The sequence below is a fragment of the Impatiens glandulifera genome, chromosome 4 (genome assembly GCF_907164915.1).
Source record: "Impatiens glandulifera chromosome 4, dImpGla2.1, whole genome shotgun sequence".
NCBI classification, from domain to species: Eukaryota; Viridiplantae; Streptophyta; class Magnoliopsida; order Ericales; family Balsaminaceae; genus Impatiens; species Impatiens glandulifera.
The window spans coordinates 38,511,807-38,535,491 of NC_061865.1; the positions used below are offsets into that span (position 1 = coordinate 38,511,807).

Consider the following 23,685-nt stretch of genomic DNA (forward strand, 5'->3'; position numbering starts at 1 on the left):
AAGAATCAGAGCTCGTCTGGATCTTCCGTGCTTGTTCTACTTTTGGTCCCTCTACTATTTATTTCGTTTTCTTCTCGTCTTAATGGCTTTTATCCTCCTTTCAATGCTCTTAAATCTCTCGTGGAATTTGATCAAATGACCCTCAAAAGAGGGTCATTCTAAAAAATAACCTTAAAAATTTCAATTTTTATATTTAACCTTTTTTTAATTTTGGACACTTTTACCCTTACTAACCCTTTTTTTCTTCCTCTTCCTTTTTTTACCGCTAAAGGAATCGTCTGAAATCGATATATTGAAGAAGCAGCTAGTGGATGCGTTTTACGGAATGGATAGAGGACTTAAGGCGACGAGCGATATTATGGTTGAAGTTGTGGAGTTAATCACACAACTTGAAGCTAAAAACCCTACTCCGGCTCCCACCGATGCACTTACTCTTCTTAATGGCAAATGGATTCTCGCGTAAATTTCAATTTTATGAATTGAATTGGTTTTTGAATTGAATTGAAATGGTATTGGTGTGGAACAACATAGGTACACATCATTGCCACTGGTAAAAGTGGAGGAGATTTCAGAAACCATAGATTCACTTGACTTCACTATCCAAAACTCCGTCTTGTTTTCTGGACCATTAGCCACCACAGCAATTAGCACCAATGCCAAATTTGAATCTATGGGTCGTGGGGCGTGGGGTGTGGGCTTGGGCGTGTGTGGTGCGTGGAATGTGGAGCATGGGGTTGGGCATGAGGCGTAGGCTTGGGCGTGGGTGTTGCGTAGAGCGTGGGCTTTGGCTTGGGAGTGAAGTGTGGGCGTGGGTGGGGCGTGGATTCAATTGCAATTCAATTGCGTACCACACAATATGTAAAACTAATTTAATAAGATTATTAATAAACGGGGATAGCTTAGTTGGGAGAGCTTCAGACTGAAGATCTGAAGGTCAGATGTTTGATCCACCTTTACTGCAAAAGTTTTTTTTTCTATTAGAAATTTTAAACAAACCATGTGACATACCTGGTAAAACAGAGTGATGATATATATAAGCATTGAAATGATTTTGATATGTATGAATTATTTTTTTCAAAAGGGTTTGTGCAATTTGAAAAACAGAAATTAAGATATATATATAAGATGAAATAGTTGGTCCTCTTTAACTCTAATCTTCTGTGGAGCCCTATGCACTGTATTTTTCCTCCATCGAGAAAAACAGCTCAATACTACGCTTTGTTTGTCAATTGTCATCAATAATACTTCAAACCCAATTGGAAACACTATTAAAATTGAGTCTTTTTTCTTCTAAACTTAAATATTAAAAATCAAGAATTAGTTTTTACAGTTGAATGGTTCAAACAACCTCAAACAAATGAAAAGCTTCTACATTTTCCAGCCCAGACTCTCTAAGAATACAATAAGAAATAAATTTTTGCTCCATCAAATATAACAGGGACATCTTTTCCCTTGGACGACCACAACATGTCAAGAGAGAAACCCATGAGGGACATGATCAAGACCTGCACAACAATAGTGAAAACAACAACGGTTAATTTTCCACACATAAGTTAAATTCGCAACAACTGTAATTGATAACGGATAGGAACGGCTTTATGAAAAACGGCTTGAAAGAAATTGATAAGATAAAATTGTTTAGAATTTTTCGAAAAATTTTACACTATGGTAGTTGTTGATGATTATTCTAGGTATACATGGGTAATATTCTTACCATCTAAACGTGAAACCGCATCAAATTTGATTACACTGCTTAAACGTTTGCAAAATGAAAAATCAACACGCATTAATAGTATTAGAAGTGATAGAGGAACCGAATTTACAAATAGTACTCTAAATGCATTTCTTGATGAATCTGGTATTAGACACGAGTTGTCTAGTGCTAGGACTCCTCAACAGAACGGGCTGGCCGAGAGAAGAAACCGAACTCTCAAGGAAGCCGCAAGGTCAATGATAGCCGATTCGAGCATTGCTCAGAAATTCTGGGCTGAGGCTATCAACACTGCATGTCACACACAAAACCGGTATTTGATCAACAAGTTTCACAATAAAACACCTTATGAGGTATACTTTGATAGGGTTCCTAACCTTAAGTATCTTAAGATTTTCGGTTGTAAATGCTACATTCACATAAATGGCAAAACCTATTTATCTGCTTTTGACGCAAAATCCGATGTTGGGATCATGTTAGGTTACTCAGCAGTAAGTAAAGCATATAGAGTGTATAACAATAGAACTTTAACCGTGGAGGAATCACTTCATGTTGTTTTCGATGAATCGGTTGAAAGCAACATTACATCATGCTTTGATCAACACAACAAATTGGAAAATAACAACATCCATTCTGATAGTGAAGATGAGATTCTGGTTTTAGACGGTTTGTCCATGACCAAATGGGTAATGATGAAACCCATCCGGATCAAGCTGTCACAAAACAGGAAGTTGACACTTCGGTTCAAACCGAGGAAATCGGTCGGTCTGACATTCCTGTTCAGCCTACCGATATGTCTAGCCTTGATCAAGTAAACGGTGATTTTGTAGACACTCCTGAACCGAACTTCAAAAGGAACACAAATCATCCTCCTGATCTATTTATAGGTAGCCCTTCAGAACCCGTTCGAACTAGGCGACAAATCCTGGAGGAATACTTCAATTCCGCTTTCATATCCCAGATTGAGCCGAAAAGAGTGGATGAAGCATTGTCAGATCCGGATTGGATCTTGGGAATGCAAGAAGAGTTAAACCAGTTTGAGAGTAACAAAGTCTGGTACCTAGTCCTTAGACCAAAAGATCAACCGGTCATAGGAACAAGATGGGTATTTAGAAATAAACTCAATGAAGACGGTTTGGTCATGAGGAACAAAGCCAGATTAGTGGCACAAGGATACAAACAGGAAGAAGGCATTAATTTTGGAGAATCATTTGCCCCTGTAGCTAGAATTGAAGCTATTAGGATTTTTCTAGCTTTCGTTGCATTCAAAAATTTTAAAGTCTTTCAAATGGATGTTAAAAGTGCATTTTTGAATGGTGACCTACGTGAAGAGGTATATGTTGAACAACCACCCGGTTTCAAAAATGTTGAACTGCCCAACCATGTATATCGGTTAAACAAAGCTCTATACGGTTTAAAGCAAGCTCCTAGAGCCTGGTATGACACACTAACCGCATTCTTGCTAAAACATGATTTGACCATTGGTTCGGTGGACAAAACACTTTTTTAAATTCGAGAAGAATGAACATATCCTACTTGTTCAGATATATGTAGATGATATTATTTTCGGTTCAACCGACCTTAAGTTATGTGATAAATTCTCAACCCTGATGACTAACAAATTTGAAATGAGTATGATGAGAGAATTGAGCTTCTTCCTAGGTCTTCAGGTTAAGCAACTCGAAGAAGGAACTTTCACAAGCGAACCCAAGTATACAAAGGAACTACTAAAGAAATTTGGGATGGATACGTGCTCATCAGCCGCCACTCCAATGAGCTCATCGGTCAAATTGGACAAGGATGATTAGGGTCAGGCAGTGGACCTGACTCCTTACCGAGGAATCATCGGTTCTCTCCTATACCTGACAACAAGTAGACTAGATATTCAATTTGCGGTCGGCGTGTGTGGAAGATTCCAGGCTAATCCAAAACAGTCTCACTATACAGCCGCAAAGAGAATCTTGAAATACCTAAAGGGAACTCCTGACGTCGGTTTGTGGTATCTAAAGGACTCATCTTTTAACCTCACAAGTTACTCAGATACAGACTATGCAGGTTGCAAGGTTGATAGAAAAAGCACAAGCGAAACATGCCAATTCCTAGGTGATCGGCTTGTTTCATGGCACAGTAAGAAACAAACATCAGTAGCCACTTCAACAGCAAAAGCTGAATATCTGGCAGCCGGAAGCTGCTGTTCACAACTTCTATGGATCCAACAACAACTGAAGGATTTCGGTATCACAGCCGAAGAGTCTCCAATTTTCTGTGATAACACAAGTGCCATAGCTATCACATAGAATCCAGTTCTACACTTTAGAACCAAGCACATTGACATAAGGCACCACTTTATTCGGGAACATGTCATGATGAAGCATATCCGGCTGGAATACGTATCGACAGATCAACAAGTAGCCGATATCTTCACAAAGCCTCTACAGGAAGCTAAGTTTTCTCAATTCAGACTTACACTTGGCTTAACCGATATTAACCAGCTTATCCCTAAAAATGCTTAAAAAGGGAAATCGGTTCGGACAGACAAAACCGGTAGTTCCTCCTAAATTGTCGGATTCCAAATTCACCAAGCTATCTATGGAAGAACCGCCTGGTCTATCAGTTAGAGTAAACCGACCGGTTACTTAGTGCATGCACCAATTAACCGCATCGGAACGAATGAATGAAAACCAACCGGTTTGGAAGTAGTTTACTTCGGATTATTTGGCCTCCAAACAAAAGTGGAATAATTATCTGTGTTTAAACTTATCTGTTCTAAAAAATTACATTTTCAAAGTAAAATCGGTCACACCTCAAAAGACGTGAAGATATGATATCTTTCACCGTCCAGGCCTATGACCAACATCCTAGGATGTAGACATGCTTATTTCATGCAAAGTACTTTATCCTATGGTTAATAGACATCACTACCTGTGACACACTGGATAATAAGATCATCCCTCCACTAATATATAAGTTAGGCAAGCCTTAAACAAAACAATCACAAGATATAACTTATCCTCTCACTAAGACAAAATGTCTCAGTTTCCAAACATCCTTCAAGTGGATTTCAAATCTGCTCTGGGTACTGAACACTACGATGTCTTCAAGATGATTAAGTCACTTGAAGACACCGGTCTCCAGCACTTTCTAGATGACAAACATGTCATCTACCCTGAATCAGTCCTGGAATTTTTCTATAATGCCAGGATTTTCCGAGGAACTCCTCACTTCGACACTCACATTCAGTCCAACGTGGGAGGGACTGTGTTCGACTTCACCGAAAGCAACTTTGCTAGATGCTTCGACCTACCGAAGCAAGGGCTAACTGACCTAAACGTTCCGGCTGAACTAAATGCCGAAATTGCCTTAAGCTTTACTCGGTCAAATCACCCGGTTAATGACCACGGTGCCAAATCATTGTTGAGAGCTGAGTACCAGCTTCTCAACGATGTCATCGGTCGAGGTATCCTGGGAAGGGACGTGACCAACACTTACTGTACAGCAGCTTTCAACATGATGACCGCCATAACCACGGGTACGCCAGTCAACTGGTCAAGAGTGTTGTTCGATGTCCTAATCTGGATGATCGGTACTCGGGAAATCGATCTCGTTCCTCAAATAAGTTGTCTACTTCTGGAGCTTGGAGTTCCACTCTGTCTGGGCGAAGGGTTGAGCCAGGCCCAGGTAATCACCAAAGAGGTCACCGACTCATTCTATGAGCGGTTTGAGAAAGCTTTGAAGAGGAAGAACCGCCACATCAATTCCAACGGTCACGCCAACTCCAACGGACATTAAGTCACTCCTTCTTACAACCAGTCATTTTGCTGTACGCACCGGTTGTATCTTTGTTAAACTCTATTATGATCATTTCGGCTTGGTTTATGTTATCTTCGGTTTTAATCAGTTACTTTTCCGGTTTCTTGTACTATCCGTCATTAATGAAAAGTAACTTTCAACTTCCAACTATATGAGTAATTACTATCCAACAAACTTAGTTACTTTTGAGCTAGATTACTTACCTCGAGCTCCGCAACCGGTCAAAAGTAACCCCATCCCAAGGAATTTTGGAAATATAAATATTCTCTTCATTAATAAGACAAAATTGATCTTCAACATTAAATGCTAATATTTTCCCTCCAAATTCGGATCTATATAAGGAACCTCCCCCTTATCAACTTAACACATCTCAAAACAAAATTTCTTGAACTCTCTCTCTCTTGGCAAAGTTTGAATCATGCCGAGCCGAACTCTAAGAAACTTCTTGAGCATCGATTTCGATTCTTGTATGGAACATTGGGACCTGGAAACCAAGGAGCTCATGTTTAAGTCCCTCATCGACACCGGTCTTCGCACTTTTCTCGAAGAATCCAGACCCATACTTCTTCCAAACGTCATCAACTTCTTCAGAAATGCCTCTATAAGAGGAAATTTCATTGTTTCTATAGTGAGAGACCACACCTTCTGGCTGGATGTAATGAATTTGCTCAAACATTCAATCTGCCCACAGAAGGGTTTTCCGACTTCCCGACCCGGGTGGGAAGTGCAGCAACCGATTATTCAGAATTTTTCTCTAGGACTGAGGTACTTGTGGAGAACCACGGGCTGAAAACCCGACTTGCCCACCACATCCAACTCCTCCACAAGATTGTCAATCGTTCCATCATTTGTCAATCTCCGAACCAACGCTACTCTAAGAGAGTGTTTGACATTATGACCTACAAACATTCTTGATATGGATGGGGTGGAGGACAAGCTCTCCAAGATAGTCATTACATAGGTTGTAATTTCATTTCCTATGTATTCTAAACCGATAAATGAATCGGCTTTTATCTTGTATCTTTCATTTCAATGAATATCTATTTCAGTTTGATAACCGGGTCAGTAATTGCAAAATCAGAATACCCATCCATCTAACAAACCGGTTTATATCGATAAATTACTTCATTATAAAATCCGGTCAACCTCGAAGACCGCATAATCACGGTTAATAAACTGCTTCTTTAACAAACGGTTAAAAAGAAGAACCGACTAAACACCGGTTAGATAACCGCAAAACCGCTCAAAGTTTTCGGTGGGAAATTTCCCGCCAATAGATTTCCTCCTATGGCTTTCCCGCCTTTGGTTTCCCGCCTTCTGTTTGCTGCCCATGGCTTTCCGCCCATAGTTTCTCGCTCAATGCCCTTGGAGAGAAAATTCCCGCCCAAAAGTGATGGGACGGTTCGCGACGGTTGGAATTTCAAACCGCAAGTATAAATAGGGTCCTTAGTTATTTTATTTCATTCTCACGCGAATCGACTTTCTCTCTCTAGCTTTCAGCTTCTTCAAACTCTCTCAAATCCTTATTCTCTTGCTCTCTCGGTTCGATCATCTAAAATGGGTCGCGATTCCGTGCTATTCAAACATATCATCCAAGTCGATTTTGAGGAAATCCGGGCAAACGGTTTAGCTCCGGCAAAGCATGTGTTATCCCGGATCTCCGAGTCCGGCCTTGAACATTTTCTGGGCGGTCCTTTCGTACTATATTAAGATGCGGTTAACGAATTTTTCCGAACCGCATCCATCACCGGAGGATCAATAATTGCAAACATAGGCGGTCAGCAACTCGAAATGACGGAAGAGTCGGCCGCTGAAATCTTACATCTACCATCTGAAGGGAGTAACGTCTCGCCGGCATTAGATGAGAAGACATTCGAGGCAGCTTGCCAGATTCTTTCGGAAACCGATGTCCCTATCGAGATCTCCAGAAAGAAATCATCCCTTCGACCGGAGTACCGATCATTGTGTGATATTTTCACAAAATCGGTCCAAGCAAGAGGAGGAAACTTTGATAGTCTCACCCGGGCAAAGATTGAAATGCTTGCCGGTTTAGTCAACGGCATTAAAATAAACTAGGCTAAGGTCATTTTCAATAACCTACGTGAAATGGTGGATCCGACATCCATTCGGTCATGGGGATACGCCATCCCACTTCGAAAACTTATGCTCCACTACAACATCAACAACGATCATGGTGTTCTTCTCTCCTCAAGTAAAATCATAAGGTCCCACCAATTCAAGGACGGGAAAAGCAACAGGAAGGCCTCCGGTTCTACGGGTGGCCGAAAGAAGAAGGCAGGCGGTAAGAAAGCAGCTCCGGTAAAAGAAAAATCCGGAAGCAAGAAAGATAGACAACCAATCGGATCGGCTGATCCGCGGTCAGACACTTCAAATGATGAGGATTCGGCCTCCAGCTCTGACCGAACCACCTCGCAAAATACCGGAGGAGATCAGTCCGGTAAAAGGAAAGGACTGGTGGTTGAGGACCAATCGGTCAGTCATGATAATGCTGATACCGGTACAGACGGCCTTGGGGAAGAAAATGTCCACGCTGACGATAACACCCAGGAGATGGCCGAGATTCTCGTGAGCAGAATCATGGACGAAATCTATCGGCAAGCTAACGCGGCATCTGAAGTATTCTGTCAATGGATCCGGCACCGGCATCAGTTATTCTACAAACACATGCTACCGGGTCTAACCGTTGGCCAAAAATTCGAAAAGTTGATGGAGATAGAGGAGGAGGTCATAAACCTCACAAAGGCTCAAGATGTCACAACCGCCTTGGAACGATACACGATGGTCCAACCGCATGCTCGGTTACAACGGCTCACCGAGCACATTCAACGTCTCCAAGAAAAGTATACTCCGGGGATACCTAACGCTCAGCTTCAACTATTGGTGATCGAATTGCTTACAGTTAGGGAAAGGGAAATGGCCGAGGAGGTGGCGCGGCTCGAAGCGGAGCCCGTTCGATAAGAAACAACGAACTCATCGCCTCCTGCGGATGTTGGCGGTCAGAATCCGACTAATGAAGAGCTATCCTCTCCCCCACCAAATCAGACTATCAACATGACCGACGTCAGGATAGACACCTCTTACCGATCATCGAGCATATGCTCAAACCGGGGATTCGGAACCGTCCATAACGGAAGAGAGGGTCAAAACTCTCATTGAAGAATTTGTCAACGACGCGGTTCAGCCTTGGAAGAAGAAAATAAAAGAAACCGCGGTTAAAGCAGTCGAGATAGCCGAAACAACAAAGGATGATCTAGGCAAGGCGGTCGAGCGGATCGCGTCGGTTAAAACGAACTACGGTAATACGGATTTACTGTACGGCAGTCATCTTGAGCGAACAAAGGATTTGGAGGCTATAACTCCAAAGCTGGTGACCGACCTCGCTTCGGTCAGTCAAAAGGTAGCCGAGATGGAACGGTCTCAAGAAACGACCGGTCAAAGATTGACAAAGGTCGAGGAGGACCTAGCGCAATCAGGTGCCCAAGCCGGCTCGACACTTGACAGGGTAATAATTCTTGAAGAAAAGAATACGACCCTTGAGGAAAAGAATGCCAAGCTTGAAGCCGATCTCAAGGCGGTCACCGAATAGGTGGCTGAATTAATAGCGGCTAAGCTGGCTGCCGATAAGGCAATTGAGGAGGCGAATGCTCTCGCGGCTCAACAACTTCAAGATGCGCTGGACGAGCAGACACGAACACAGAAGGAAGCAGCAGCGGCTGATGCGAACATAGTCGGCCATATGCAAAACCTAGCAGTCAATGCACCGGCCATCGCAAAGTCGATAGCGGCTCAACAAGCCGAAGATGCTAACTGGTTAAAGGCTCAACAAGAAACGTACAACAATTTTGCCAAGGCTCACAAGAAGTCCCAAGCGGTTGCTTCCTCTTCTGTTCCGGTCACACGAAAGAGGAAAGATGCTTTGAGGAAGGCGCAACTCACTGGGCTGCTGGACAGAATCACTGACACGATTATTGACCCTCCACCCACCAACCCGGCTGTGAAAACCGAGGATGATTTCGAGGAAGAGCTCAAGCCACCACTCCGAAGACAGCGGTGCTTGAATGTGGTTCTAATCAGATCAATCGGTCAACCGTTCTCTCCTCAAACCGGCACCTCAGGCGGTCAAGGTCCCTCTTCTAGGCCGGCTAAGGGACAAACAACCGATGAACTACTGGAACAGTTTCTGCCGCCTAGAGCGAAGAAATAGGGGATTTCTTTACTTTTATTTTCGGTTATTTATATATATAGCTTTTTGCCTTAGTGTCTTCTTATATATAAAGTGATTTTTGGAAACCGGCCTATATTTGCATTCTTACATTATTTTGAATATTTTAAATAAAATAATCAAAAAGGGAGAAATTAATAAGATAAAATTGTTCAAAATTTTTCTCAAAATTTTCCAAAATTTTTCGAAAAATTCTCCAAAGTTAATTTTCAAAAATCCGGCCAAATAATCTTTTAAAAACAAAACCGGCCTATATTTGCATTCTTACATGATTTTGAATATTTTAAATAAAATAATCAAAAAGGGAGAAATTGTTAGATAAAATTGGATCGGTTAATAGAACTTAACAAAAACAAACTACCTATGCAGGAACGGTCAAGCAATGCAACCGGTCAAGCAACTTGACCGGCCAAGTCACTCAACCAGTTAAGAAACTCAACCGGTCAAGTAATCAAACCGACCAAAAAGCTGACCGAACAAAAAAGACAAGATCGGTCAAATCAGAAGCTATGGAAAAACCGGAAGTGATCCGGTTAACATAAACAACCGACCAACACAAATAGATACTTCGGGTATCTGCTGAGAACTATACCGAAGGAATAGACTTAGTATTGCCATATTCATACAAGTTTGAGGACAATCTGCAGACTGTAGAAGACCGTCCTACAAGATCTTTCTACTTCAGGATAAATCAGAAAGGCAATCTTCCAAGTACAGACAACTGTCCAACCGACAGTTGCCATATTGAGTAAAAGACTAACCTAGCCGGTTTGACCTACACTAGAAGACTAGACCGCCAGGTCTGAAGACTAGACCGTCAGGTCTGAATCACTGAAGCTCTGCTCAACCAATCAGATTCAAGGAAATGAAATGTGACCGTTGGCACATTTCACCTATAAAAGAAGGAGCTGAAGAGGAGTAAATAAGGGATTACAAGTTCTGAATATTCTACAGCCTAAGTGAAAAGATTGTGATCTATCTCTAGAAAGCTTAAGTGCTTATTTGAAATGTATTTACAATTTCTGTTAAAATTGTATGGGTATTATCGAGCAGGAAATAAGTCTCGATCGGATTGTGTTTGTATTCCTTAGTGAATATCCTTCTAGCGGTTTCGAGAGGAAGGGGTGACGTAGGAGTTTTATCTCCGAACATCCATAAAAACCTGTCTTGTTATTTAATTTCCGCCTGCTTTATCTTCTAACCGGCCTGCATTAACCTATTAATACCGCTCTAACCGATTCAACACCATCTAAACCGAATCACTAAGCTCCAAAACCGACCCAGCAATCCTCAAACCTGTCTTATTCAAATCCGGTTCTGCCTATCTTGTGTGTGTGCTGCTTCAACCTGAAACAAACTACTTCCGCGCTTGAATTCAGTTCAAGGGTTTGTGACAGTTTGTGTAGTATTGAAACCCCGGTGTTAATCTCTAACCGGATTAATCACCACCTTTTGAGTGAGACGCGCTAACTGGTCAGACCCCGGTCCGCCAGCCGCGACCTAGATCCTAACAGAAATCTTGTTAGGGATTTGATTCACTTTCTATTCTACGCAAACCCTTGTAAACACTTGAAACAAAATTAAGTTCGGAAATGTTTACTTAGGTTTGAAGCTTATGATCAAGAATGAGAAGATGACAAAAATGAACAACACAGCAGTTTGTTTATGGATGTTCAGAGCAACCACCAGAAGGATTCACTATAATATGCTTTGAATCAAATACAGTTTGCACGAATAGCTCACTGTTGAACTGAGGCAGACTCTTTTCAACTTACAATATGATGAATATCACTCAGCTAAAACGATGCTTTGATTCTAACTCTCTCTTGATTAACACACAGTACAATCAGGAAAGCAGTTAACCGTTTGAATATTCAAGAGCTTAATTTTACAATAATTCCAGAGACTCTTCTAAGAATACAAGCAACAGGATTTCTTCAGATAGTCTGTTGTCCTTAAGAATCATTAAATATGAACAGGTATCAACGGTCGAATCTTCATAATGATACGTGGCACTCTTCCATTGGAACGTGATAGAAAAATTAAGTAAGTTAATTTTCAAACCGGCCACACATTACAAGTTTTGAATATTTATTCTAAATAATCAAAAAGGGAGAAATTGATAGAAAAATTAAGTAATTTAATTTTTGGAACCGGCCAGATGAACTAAACAGTTGTTAACTTTCATGTGCAGATACAGACCAAAACCGTATGAACCGGTTGGGGCATCATAAAACCGGTTGCTGTTTTACTTCAAAGATATTAGTTCAAGTGATCAAGTTAAAGATCAGAGGAACCGGTTTTCAATTTCTCAAGCGACCGGTCAGCAAAGACAAAAGCTTACATACCAGCCGGATCATACTGCACAAGACACAAAACCGGAAGATTCAAACTTCAAGAGTGACGTACCATGACGAAAGAAACGTGTCTTGAAAGAATAAAAGAAGATCAGATCCGATCGGAAGCATGCGAGGAAAGCAATGATGCTTTATTGATCTGAAGTTGACAAACCTGAAGTGGATGTCCAACACGTGTCCAAATCTGAAAACCGATTATGTCATCTTCTGCTCAGAACTGCCTGCATGACTGCCAAGTGTTGAGGAAGGTGAAGCGTGCAAGCAAACTCTCTGCATCGGCGTGATAACGATCAACCAATCCAAAGGAGAGAGAAGAAAATGACCGTTGACTCTTCTTTTCTATAAAAGGAAGATGAAACGTCTTCATTTAAGACACAAGTTGCAAGTTACAGATTACGAAAAGCGAATCATAAAAGCATTAAGTTAGTGAGATAAACTCTTATCTTCAAAACCGGTGTGTCTAAAACCGGAAGCTTTCTGTATCTTGTTGTGTTGAGTTGTTGTATTACATCAAAGTGTGAGTTGGTGTAACCGGCCAGTAGCGAAGTTGGTTTCGACCAGAAGTGTTGTTGTAACTATAAAAGTTAGTGGAGATCCTTCTCATAACCTGAGAAGAAGGGGTGACGTAGGAGGGTTTGCTCCGAACATCCATAAAAATCCTTGTCTCGTATTCTTTCTTTTGCTTCCATTACTTACTTACTTAACTTAACCTCAAACCAATCGTACTCCATAAACCGGTCTACTCACATCTCTAAAACCAACACCTCCTAAAACATCATCTAAATCGCATACGTTGCTTCAGGCTGAAACAGACATTTCCGCCCTTGAACCCGGTTCAAGAGTCTGTGACAGTTTGTGTAGTGCTGAGAACGGTTATAGTCTCTAACCGGACTATCACCAAAGTGTTGTGTGTGTTGTAAGCGGCCACCCTTCCTGAAACCGGAAACACCCCGGTCCTCCAAGGGCGTCCCCGATCCTAACAAGTGGTATCAGAGCGAGGTTCTTAGCACTCAAGCAACCGAAGAAGATGGGAAGCATGACCCACAGCGACAAGCCACCAATGCTAAACAGCGAAGCGTTTAGTAGTTGGAAGAAACAGATGTATCTACATCTGATTACATTAGATGATGAGATGAGCCGAGTCCTGAAAGAGGGACCGATTACGATCAACAAGGAGGCAGACCTATGGACGAATGAAGACCGAAGACTGAGTAACCTGGACAACCATTGCATGAGACACATCTACAAAGCTATAGATGATAACACATTGAACAAAATATCAGAGTGTGAAAATACAAAGGAAGCCTGGGAAACAATCATTCAGATCCATGAGGGAAACGAAAGAACTAAGGAGAACAAAATCTTGGTGGCTACACAGAAATATGAAAACATCAGGATGAAACCGGGGGGAAACATGAAGGAATTCAGCAACTGGTTCACCAGTGTAGTCAACGAGCTTCAAACACTCGGAAAGAAGTATGATAACCGAGAATTTATCATCAAGGCCTTAAGATCTCTGCCAAGCACATGGGATATCAAGACCATGGTGATGAGGGAATCAAGCACCCTTGGGCAGATGAAGTTGCATGATGTGTTCGAGGATCTAAAAGCCTACGAGTTTGAGATCAAGTCTCGGATCGAAGACGAAGCATCCACATCAACCGCAACCAGAGCCTTGGTTACATCGGTGGAACCGGCGGTCCAAGTATCAACCGCTACGGCTCCAGGCAAAAACACCGATCAAATTATTGAAGATGTGATGGCGATGCTAGCTCAGAAATTCGGGAAATTAATGAAGAAGAGCCAGCCACCATCTAATAATGATTTTAATTATAACTATGTAGATAAATCAAACAAAAGATGCTATAATTGTGATGGTTTTGGACATTTCAGGTCAGAGTGTAGAAAACCAAGGAGAGACGATAGAAAACTGAAAGGAAACTATCAGGGAAACAACTATCAAAGCAACCGGTACCAGGGAAACAACTACCAAGGGAACAACTACCGGGGAAACAACAACCAATGAAACAACTACCGGAGAAACAATGATCAACATGCTGACGAAGGAAAGGAGATTCAGAAGGCGCTCATTGCATCCGACGGCGGAAGCGAGTGGGCATACTCCGATAATGAAGACGGTGAAGAGAAAGTAACCTGCTTCATGGCAAATGACGAAGAGGTATTTGATTTCTCTTCTGACGAGTTTACCAAAGAAGATCTGGTTTCTGCACTCAACCAAATGGTTGCTGAGTTCAGAAACATATCTGCGTACATACCGACTCTTGTAGAAACTAAAACCGAACGAATAAATAATGTATATGATAAAACATGTGAAATCGAAATGTATGAACCGGATGAACTATTCTCCGATAATGAGAAGACAGTTCAACCGGTAACCGAAGCAGATGAACGAGCAATGTACGTCACTGCTGCGTGGGAGAGATCACGTCAAGCGGTAAAACAAATGTGTAACTATAAAAGACACCCTAAGTGTCGGTATGGTATCGGTTATGAACCAAATAAACAAAACGAATCAAAACAATCTAACGGGATAAAACTCACGAAGAACAATCTTCCGTTTATAAAATTTGTCAAGAGTTCACAAATCGAAAATGACTTAAAACCGGAAGAAACACTTAAGTATGTAAGTCCTAATGAATCAGAAAAATGGCTTCATCCTGAGAGAAGGAAAGTCAACCGGAAACCGAATAAACCAAATAAAAATCGACATCAAAGAGACTCATCACAACATAGGGCATTCTTGAGCAACAGCCAAGAAGTTAAGCCAAATATTATAAAAACAGATACCGGGAAAGTGATCCGACTTATTCAAGTCTGGGTCCCAAAGGGACTAATCAACCATGGACCCAACTAAATGTGGGTACCAAAAAGGTGTAAATAATTGTTTGTTGCAGGTCAGGAGGAGCAACCGGCTAAAGAATTCAGAATGGTACCTGGACAGTGGATGCTCAAGGCATATGACCGGAAACAAGGAGTTATTAACCGACATCAAGTACGAAACCGGAGCAATCATCACATTCGGAGACAACTCGAAAGGTAAAACCGTGGGCAAGGGTAAGATTGTCCATGGTAATCTATCTATAAGTAATGTACTCTTAGTAGAAGAACTGTGTTTTAACCTGTTAAGCATAAGTCAAATGTGTGATGTGGGTTACAAAGTTGAATTTCATAAAAACTCATGTTTAGTTAAAACCAAGATAATGACATTCTGTTAACCGGTAACCGGATGGGAAACATTTACAAAGTTGATTGGAAAACTGATTTTGAAAAACCTGTGTGTATGATAGCCGGAAATGATCCAAACTGGCTTTGGCATAAACGGTTAAACCACTTGAATTTCAAAACGATTAACTTCATTTGTTCCAAGGAACTAGTTCACGGTTTTCCAAACGTTAAATTCTCAAAAGATAAAGTATGTGCTGCATGTCAAATGGGCAAACAAGTAAAATCATCTTCCAAAAGTAAAGGAAATTATCAATCTGAACGATGTTTAGAACTCTTGCATATGGATCTGTTTGGTCCGGTCAAAGTAACTAGTTTAGGAGGCATGCATTATACTATGGTAGTTATTGATGATTATTCTAAATTTACGTGGGTTACTTTTCTAGCTTCTAAAAGTCAAGCAACTCCAAACCTGATTAAACTAATTTTGAGAATACAAACTGAAAAATCCATTCGAGTGAACAAAATCAGAAGTGATAGAGGAACTGAGTTTATAAACACTAATTTAACTACTTTTCTTGATGACTCCGGTATTAGACACAAGTTGTCTAGTGCCAGAACTCCTCAACAAAACGGCCTGGATGAGAGAAGAAACCGAACTCTCAAGGAAGCCGCAAGGTCAATGATAGCTGATTCGGGTATCGCTCAAAAGTTTTGGGCTGAAGCTATCAACACCGCTTGCTATACACAAAATCGATCTTTAGTAACTAAACGGTTTTCTAAAACTCCTTTTGAAATTTACTTTGATCAAATTCCAAGTGTACGGTATTTTCGAATTTTTGGTAGCAAATGTTTTGTTCACAATAACGGAAAGAATTACTTGACCGCTTTTGATGCTAAATCCGATGAGAGAATAATGTTGGGATATTCAGCTGTGAGTAAAGCCTACAGAATATACAATACTAGGACTTTCACAGTTGAAGAAACCGCACACGTTGTTTTCGATGAATCGGTTGAACGAAACACTGCGTTACCCTTCGACCTTCACAACAGAATGGAAAATTTTAATATCAATTCTGATGATGTAGACGAGGTTCCGGTTTTTAGACGATTTGTCAAGGACCAAGCGGTTAATGTTGAAATTCAGCCTGATGAAGCTGCTTTACCGTAGAAAGTTGACGCTTCAGTTTCTACTGAAGAAATCGGTCGGTCTGACTCTATTTAACCTACCGATCAGTCTAACCTTGATGAGCCAACCGAAAGCTTGGTAGACACGTCTCGGATTAACCTCAGAAGGAACAAAAATCATCCTCTTGAACTAGTAATAGGTAACATATCCTCACCCGTCCGAACTAGGCAACAAAATTTGGATCACTATGAAAACTCAGCTTTCATATCACAAATTGAGCCGAAAAAGGTGGATGAAGCATTGTCAGATCCAAATTGGATCTTAGCAATGCAAGAGGAATTAAACGAGTTTGAGAGAAATAAAGTCTGGTACCTAGTCCCTTGACCGAAGAACAAACCGGTTATAGGAACCCGATGGGTATTCAGAAATAAACTCAATGAAGACGGTTTAGTTACGAGGAACAAAGCCCGGTTAGTGGCTCAAGGCTATAAACAGGAAGAAGGCGTTGATTTTGAAGAATCATTTGCCCTTGTAGCTAGACTTGAGGCCATTAGAATATTTTTAGCATATGCAGCTTTTAAAAACTTCAAAGTTTTTCAAATGGATGTTAAGAGTGCTTTTCTAAACGGTAAAGTAAACGAAGAGGTGTATGTTAATCAACCTCTAGGTTTCAAAAATCCAGAACACGAAAATCATGTTTACCGGCTGAATAAAGCCCTTTACGGCCTAAAACAAGCTCCAAGAGCTTGGTATGACACATTGACACAATTTTTATTTGATCACAAATTCACAATAGGTTCAGTAGACAAAACACTTTTCAAATTTGAAAGAAAGGAACAAATCTTACTTGTTCAGATTTACGTTGATGATATTATATTCGGATCAACCGATCCAAAATTATGTGACAAGTTTTCGAAAATGATGACTGATAGATTTAAAATGAGTATGATGGGAGAATTGAGTTTCTTTCTAGGACTTCAGGTTAAGCAGATTGAAGCCGGAACCTTCATAAGCCAACCGAAGTACACAGTCGAACTGCTGAAGAAATTTGGAATGGATACATGTGCCGAAGTGGCTACGCCAATGAGTCTTTCCGTAAAGCTGGACAAAGATGATGATGGTCAAGCCGTTGACATCACAGCCTATCGAGGAATGATCGGATCATTGCTATATCTCACAGCAAGCCGACCTGACATTCTGTTTGCGGTTGGAGTTTGCGGAAGATTCCAAGCAAATCCAAAGCAATCTCATTATACGGCGGCCAAAAGAATACTAAAATATCTGAAGGGAACTCAAGAAGTGGGACTTTGGTACCCAAAAGACTCGAGCTTCAACCTCATAAGCTACTCAGATGCCGATTACGCAGGATGTAAGATTGATAGAAAGAGCACAAGTGGAACCTGTCAGTTCCTAGGGGACCGGTTAGTCACTTGGAGCAGCAAGAAACAAACATCTGTTGCAACATCAACAGCAGAGGCAGAGTACATAGCGGCTGGAAGCTTCTGTGCACAACTTCTCTGGATCCAACAGCAACTAAGGGATTTCGGGATAGAGGCCAAGGAATCTCCAATCTTTTGTGACAACACCAGCGCTATAGCGATTACATACAATCCGGTGTTGCACTCAAGAACAAAGCATATCGATATCCGACACCATTTCATCCGGGAGCACGTTCAGGAGAAACACATCCGGCTGGAATATGTCTCAACCGAGCAACAACTAGCGGATATATTCACAAAACCGCTACAGGAAGCTAAGTTTTCTCACTTTCGAAATATCTTGGGACTTACGAATATCAGTCAACTCATATCATGATTATGCTTGTATAAACCGGGATATGTGTTTAGGGAGAAGCTCTCGCTTCTCAAACCATATTCAAATAGGCCATTGATAAATCAAAATGCTAACCGGGAAGAAGTCTCCGGTTATGCCCGATTACTTCATAATTTCAAATCACATGTATATCTACTATACGGTTGAAATAACCAGGTCTAAGTGGATAAAATAAATCCAAAATTAAACAAATGTTGACGTAAATCAACATTTCTTCACAATCGGAACAAAATATCCTACTAAAACCGGTCATGGAAAACCGCTTAGTACAAATGCATTCTGGTCTGATGGAATGAACTTCTCCCGTCAACTTGGGATGACTAACTGAGTTTCCATGCATATTTTGAAAAATGAAGCCTGTAATAAATAAAAATAGTCTACCACAATCGAGATGACGACATGTGTCCATCATCAAAAGAGGGAGACTCACATCTTGTCAATAGATATTTGTCATCATTATTATCTTAGTAATAATTAGATTTTACCTTGGAAATAAACATTAGTTACTTCAACAAGTTAAAGTCCATTAAATGACTGATGACATCATCAAGCATGCTTAAAACTCATTAATCTAGCCGAACCCCTGGCTATATAAACCACCCTTAAACCTTCACCAAACTTCACAAGATTACTATTCACAAGTATCATTCTTGAGATTAACCTTCTCTCTCAAAACATGAACTCCAACTCTCTAGCAAAGAAGATTCTATTGGCAGATTTTAACTCTATCTACCAATATGAAGATCACGAAATCAAAGAAATGTTCTTAGCCGTAGAAAGAAGCGGGCTAAGAAGCTTCCTCGAAAACAGATTCATTATCGACTACCTAGTAGTCGAAGAATTCTTCCAAACCACAAAAGAAGTGCATCGAGACATAATCGTTGCACAAGTTTACGGTCAGAAATTCCTATTCACCGAGACGGATTTCGCTGTATACTGCGGTTTGCCCAATGAAGGGGTAACCGACTTAACATACTCCCCGGTGACCATGGAAGAGATGTGTCGCTGGTTCTCAGGATCTGACATCCCGGTTAAACCCTAGGTGCTAAAAGCCAACTTTCTCATAAGTACCAGCTTCTTTGTGAGATTCTGGGAAAGTCCGTTTTGGGCAGAGAGAAAAACTATTATTACACCTAAAGGCTTTTCGAGATGATGATTGCTGTAACGGTTGGGACACCGGTTAACTGGTCCTGGATCATCTTCAGTAACCTGAAGAAAATGATCCTCTCCAACAAAACCGGCTACGCTCCTCAGCTGAGCGGTTTTTGTGCGAGTCTGGACATCCACTCCGGACCATTCGTAACTCTCCATCCCAGGCATGTGCTCACCAAGGAAAGAGTACAAGAGATGATCGACCGGTGGGAAGTAGTCAAGGCTAGAAGAAATCAAGCGGCTGAGTCATCTAACGTCTAGCCTGTTTCTGTCCCCTGTCCTATTTTATTTCTTTTCCAAAACCGGTAATTTTGTTGTACTACCGGTTTTGCACATCAATTAATGAAGCATATTTCCTTCCTCTTTCTATCCAAAATCTAAAGTCATAAATGCTCAAAACATTTAATGTGCTGTATCAAAATAAAATCAGATCACTCTTGGAAACAGAAATATTCATTCTCAATAAGCATGTCTGACGTGATTCGACAAGACATGTCTTTATTCCCTTGAAAAATCACAAAGTCATTAATGACTAGACATAAACGGCTAGATTTTTCAAATATCCTCATTAAATGCTCTCAACCGTTCCAAGCTATAAAAGGGGGTTCATTCCTCCATTTTCAAAGCACGCTTCCAGCAATCCTTCTCTCTAAAAACTTGAAAATCAGAAAATCCTTCCAAAACCTTCCTCACTCCTCCGCATAATGTCGGCCGAACTCAGAAATACCCTTATCGTCGATTTCGAAGACGTCAAAGACAGTGCATACTATGAATGTATTTTTCAACATATCATAGAATCAGGACTTCAAGGTTTTCTTAAAGGTTCAGACACTATCCTCGTGGAGGAGGTGTGTGAATTTTTCAACAACGGTCATGTTCTAGATGATGGCAGTATCCGCACCATCGTCGACGGTCAATTCCTTCGGTTTACCGAAGAAGAATTTGCCAACTTCTTTCACCTTCCGACCGAAGGTTTTTCGGACTTTCCAACGCCGTTCCTGCCGGCTAAGGAAGACTTCTTCCAGATTTTTTCTTCTTCCAACGCTCCGATCAACGACTTTGGGAAGAAAGAAACCCTCGCTCCTCACTACCAAGTTCTGCATGACTTGGTTCAAAGGTCTATCATGGGCCGAATGCCTAACCAGAACTACAACCGGGAGGCTTTCGACATCATGATAGCCATCATTCGAAACTCGTCGATCAACTGGGCAACCTACCTCTTCAACAAACTGAAGCAGCTCATGACCGCTGCAAGGGGAAGGACCAGTTTCGCTCCTCAAATCACCCGGTTCCTGATGTCTAAGCGCCGCAACCTTGGAACCGGTGTTCCGGTTGGACCGTCCAACACCATCACCATGCTCATGATGCACAGGTGGATATCAAGGATTGAGGAACGGACACCTGAAAACACCGTGGACAAGTGGTACGAGAGAATGGTGGAAGGGGAATGGTTCAAAGAAGACTAAGTTATTTGTCTTCCCTTTTCCGGTTCTTGGTCATTTTGTTGTACGACCAAAACCGCTCAATGTTCACCATTTCCTTTTATTTATGAAATATTTAATCTTCAAAGTCTCCGGTTTTCATTCATATCTCTCTTTCCGGTCTCTAAACTTATACACAAAACTTAAGATTAACCTAAAAACTTCTGGTTAACAAGTCTTCAAGTAAAACCGGAACGTCGAGCAAAACGAAAATTTGAAAATTTAACCGCCCACGGTTTTACCTCCCAAAATTTACCGCCCATGGGTTTTCCGCATTTACCGCCGAAAGTTACTGCAGTAACTTTTGGAGGGAAAATTGGCGCCAAAAAATCAAGCGACGGTTCATCTTCTAACCGTTCGAAACCGTCATCTATATAAAGTCTAATCATTTCATTCGACACTTGTGCTTTCTCTCTCTACAAATTTCCAGATCTTCAAAAGTTTTCTTCTCTCGAATCATCATCGTCTTCACTCCCTTACCTCTCAAACTATTATGGATCTAAGCAAAGCTCCATTCCAATGGATGTTGCAAGTTGACTTCACGGACATTGATGAACACGCCGATGATAAAAACAAGGCTGTTCTTCAATCATTAAGAGATTCTGGGTTGGAGGAGTATCTATCTGGTCCGTTCATCATTTATCCGGCGGCGGTGACGGAGTTTCTGGCGACGGCGACGCTCACAAAGAGGAAGATCTCCGCCAACGTCAACGGGAAGAACATTCTGATCACCGAAGAGCTATTTGCTGAAGCTCTCGGTTTGCCCAACACAGGCCTGGATCTCAAAATTGATCTAACCGCTGCAGAATCAAACGCTGTCCGGCTGGTGATATCGTTTTCAGATCAGGATCTGGTAATCCACTCTAGCCGGAAGAATAAGCTAAAACCGGAATTCAGATGGTTGTTGAACGTCATCGCCCGCTCACTTCAGGGAAGAGGAGGTAACTTCGACAACCTGACAAAACTCAAACTCAAAATGCTGATGGCCATTGTCCGCGGTGACAAGGTGGACTGGGGATACGTTATTTTCGAAGAATTTTGCCAGATGTTGATTAAGAAGGATGGCCGGGTTAAGGCCTTCGCAATGCAGATCGTCAAAATCCTTAAGTTCCTTAATGTGGAACTGGGTGAAGGTGAACCGCTCCCAATCATCAATATTCTCGACTCAGAGTCAATGATTGAGAAACCGGAGAAGGCGATCAAACCCAAGTCATCCAGAACAAAGTCGTCCAAAGGGACCGGTTCTTCCGCTTCGGCTGAAGAAGTAACCAAGCAAAAGAAACCGAAAAGAAAAGCGGTTGAAACCGAAGCCCCACAAGAACCGAAGGGGAGGAAGAAGGCGGCTGCAAGGAAGAGTTCCAACAAACTGGTGGACTCCGAGAAAACTCTTTCCTCGGACAATCCACCAGAAAGAATCGCAGACGTCTTTCAACCCATTCCCATCAGCACCGTTATCCCTACCCCCGTTCCATCTAACTCACCAAGGCAAACCGAATCCTCGGGGAGCCAGAAAACCGAATCAGCTTCAAAGGAGGAAGTAGAGGTAAGCGTACACTCTGAAACTTCCAAGTCTCCAAGTAAAAGAATTGAAGAGGTAATAGCCGACGTGGGCTTAAACACCTCTGAAGCAATTGAGGATGTCATCCAAGACATTGCAAGAGAAACCGAGGACGATGTGTCAAGTCGTCGCAAAACAATTGATCAGGTTGAGATACCCGATCAGAGTACAACCGGTCGAAGAAACGGCCAAAACAGCAGACATTACATCTCCGGCTCAGGAGGGTAATCTTGAAGACAGGAACCATCCGGTGCCGCAGGGGGCAAGACAGCTCCAGAAAACCAATCGGCTCAAGATGGGCCATCTGACTTAGCACCAATACCTGAAGGTTTTGTTCAGGTCAACAAAGGCAAAGGGGTTCTTGTCGAAGATTCAACGATAACAGGAAAGGGTACATTGCAAACCGGTCATCAACCAGAAGTCATAACCGGGAACGAGGTTCCCTTTACCGCAGAACATGAAGATGAAGTTTTCGAGGAACTTCTCAAGGACATGAACAAAGGTGCGAGTGATGCGATAGCTCCATATCTCATGTGGGTAAAGCTCCGGTGTGAAACAAAGTTATCCGACATGGCTCCAGGATTGAGCGGCAACAAGCATTAGGACAGACTCATCAGGCTGGAAGAAAGGGCCCTCCAATTAGCTCACACAAATCTTATCCAACCTGCCTTTAGCAAAACCGCAGTAATTCTTGAAAACGCTCGGTTACAAGTAGTGGAGAATGCATTTAAAGAAACTGAAGGAGCGACGCTAACTCCGATTGAAATGAGAATGTCCGAACGGTTCCATGCGGTGCGAGAAAAGCTCGTACAAAATTTCGACCATCTTGATATGCAATGGAGGAAAGGATGCCGAAGCCAACTCAATAATGTCGATCTACACCAAAGTAAGCCATTATATGTAATCGGGGAATCATCTACAACAGTGGAAAACCTGGAACAAGAATCTTCTCAAACTGCTCCGGAAATCGATCAAATGAAGCAGGCGGTGATTGATACCATTGATTCATGTCTTGGAAGCTACAAAACCGCAACCGATGAGAGGATTGCAACGGCTGAAGCTAATCTGTCAAACACTATACGGGGATCTGTACAAACCGAAATCGCAAACACCGTTCAAACATCTATCAAGTCCATGATAGATACGGCTGTGCAGACCTCAGTCAAATCCTTGATCACCGAGTCCATCCAAACCGCAACCGCTCCATTATTAGACATGCTGCAGGCGA

At 41.7% G+C, this 23,685-nt stretch overlaps 1 protein-coding gene and 1 pseudogene across 1 annotated transcript; one reads left to right on the forward strand and one right to left on the reverse strand.

Moving 5' to 3' along the window:
* Positions 1–265: 265 nt before the first annotated feature.
* On the forward strand, positions 266–751 carry LOC124935099 (light-induced protein, chloroplastic-like; the record flags this gene model as incomplete). Its single annotated transcript, XM_047475558.1, has 2 exons — positions 266–459; positions 532–751. Coding segments are annotated over 2 exons (414 nt in total), but the record flags the coding sequence as incomplete, so codon positions are not given.
* Positions 752–1,274: 523 nt separating this feature from the next.
* Positions 1,275–23,685, reverse strand: part of LOC124935100 — a 35,383-nt pseudogene continuing 12,972 nt past the window's right edge.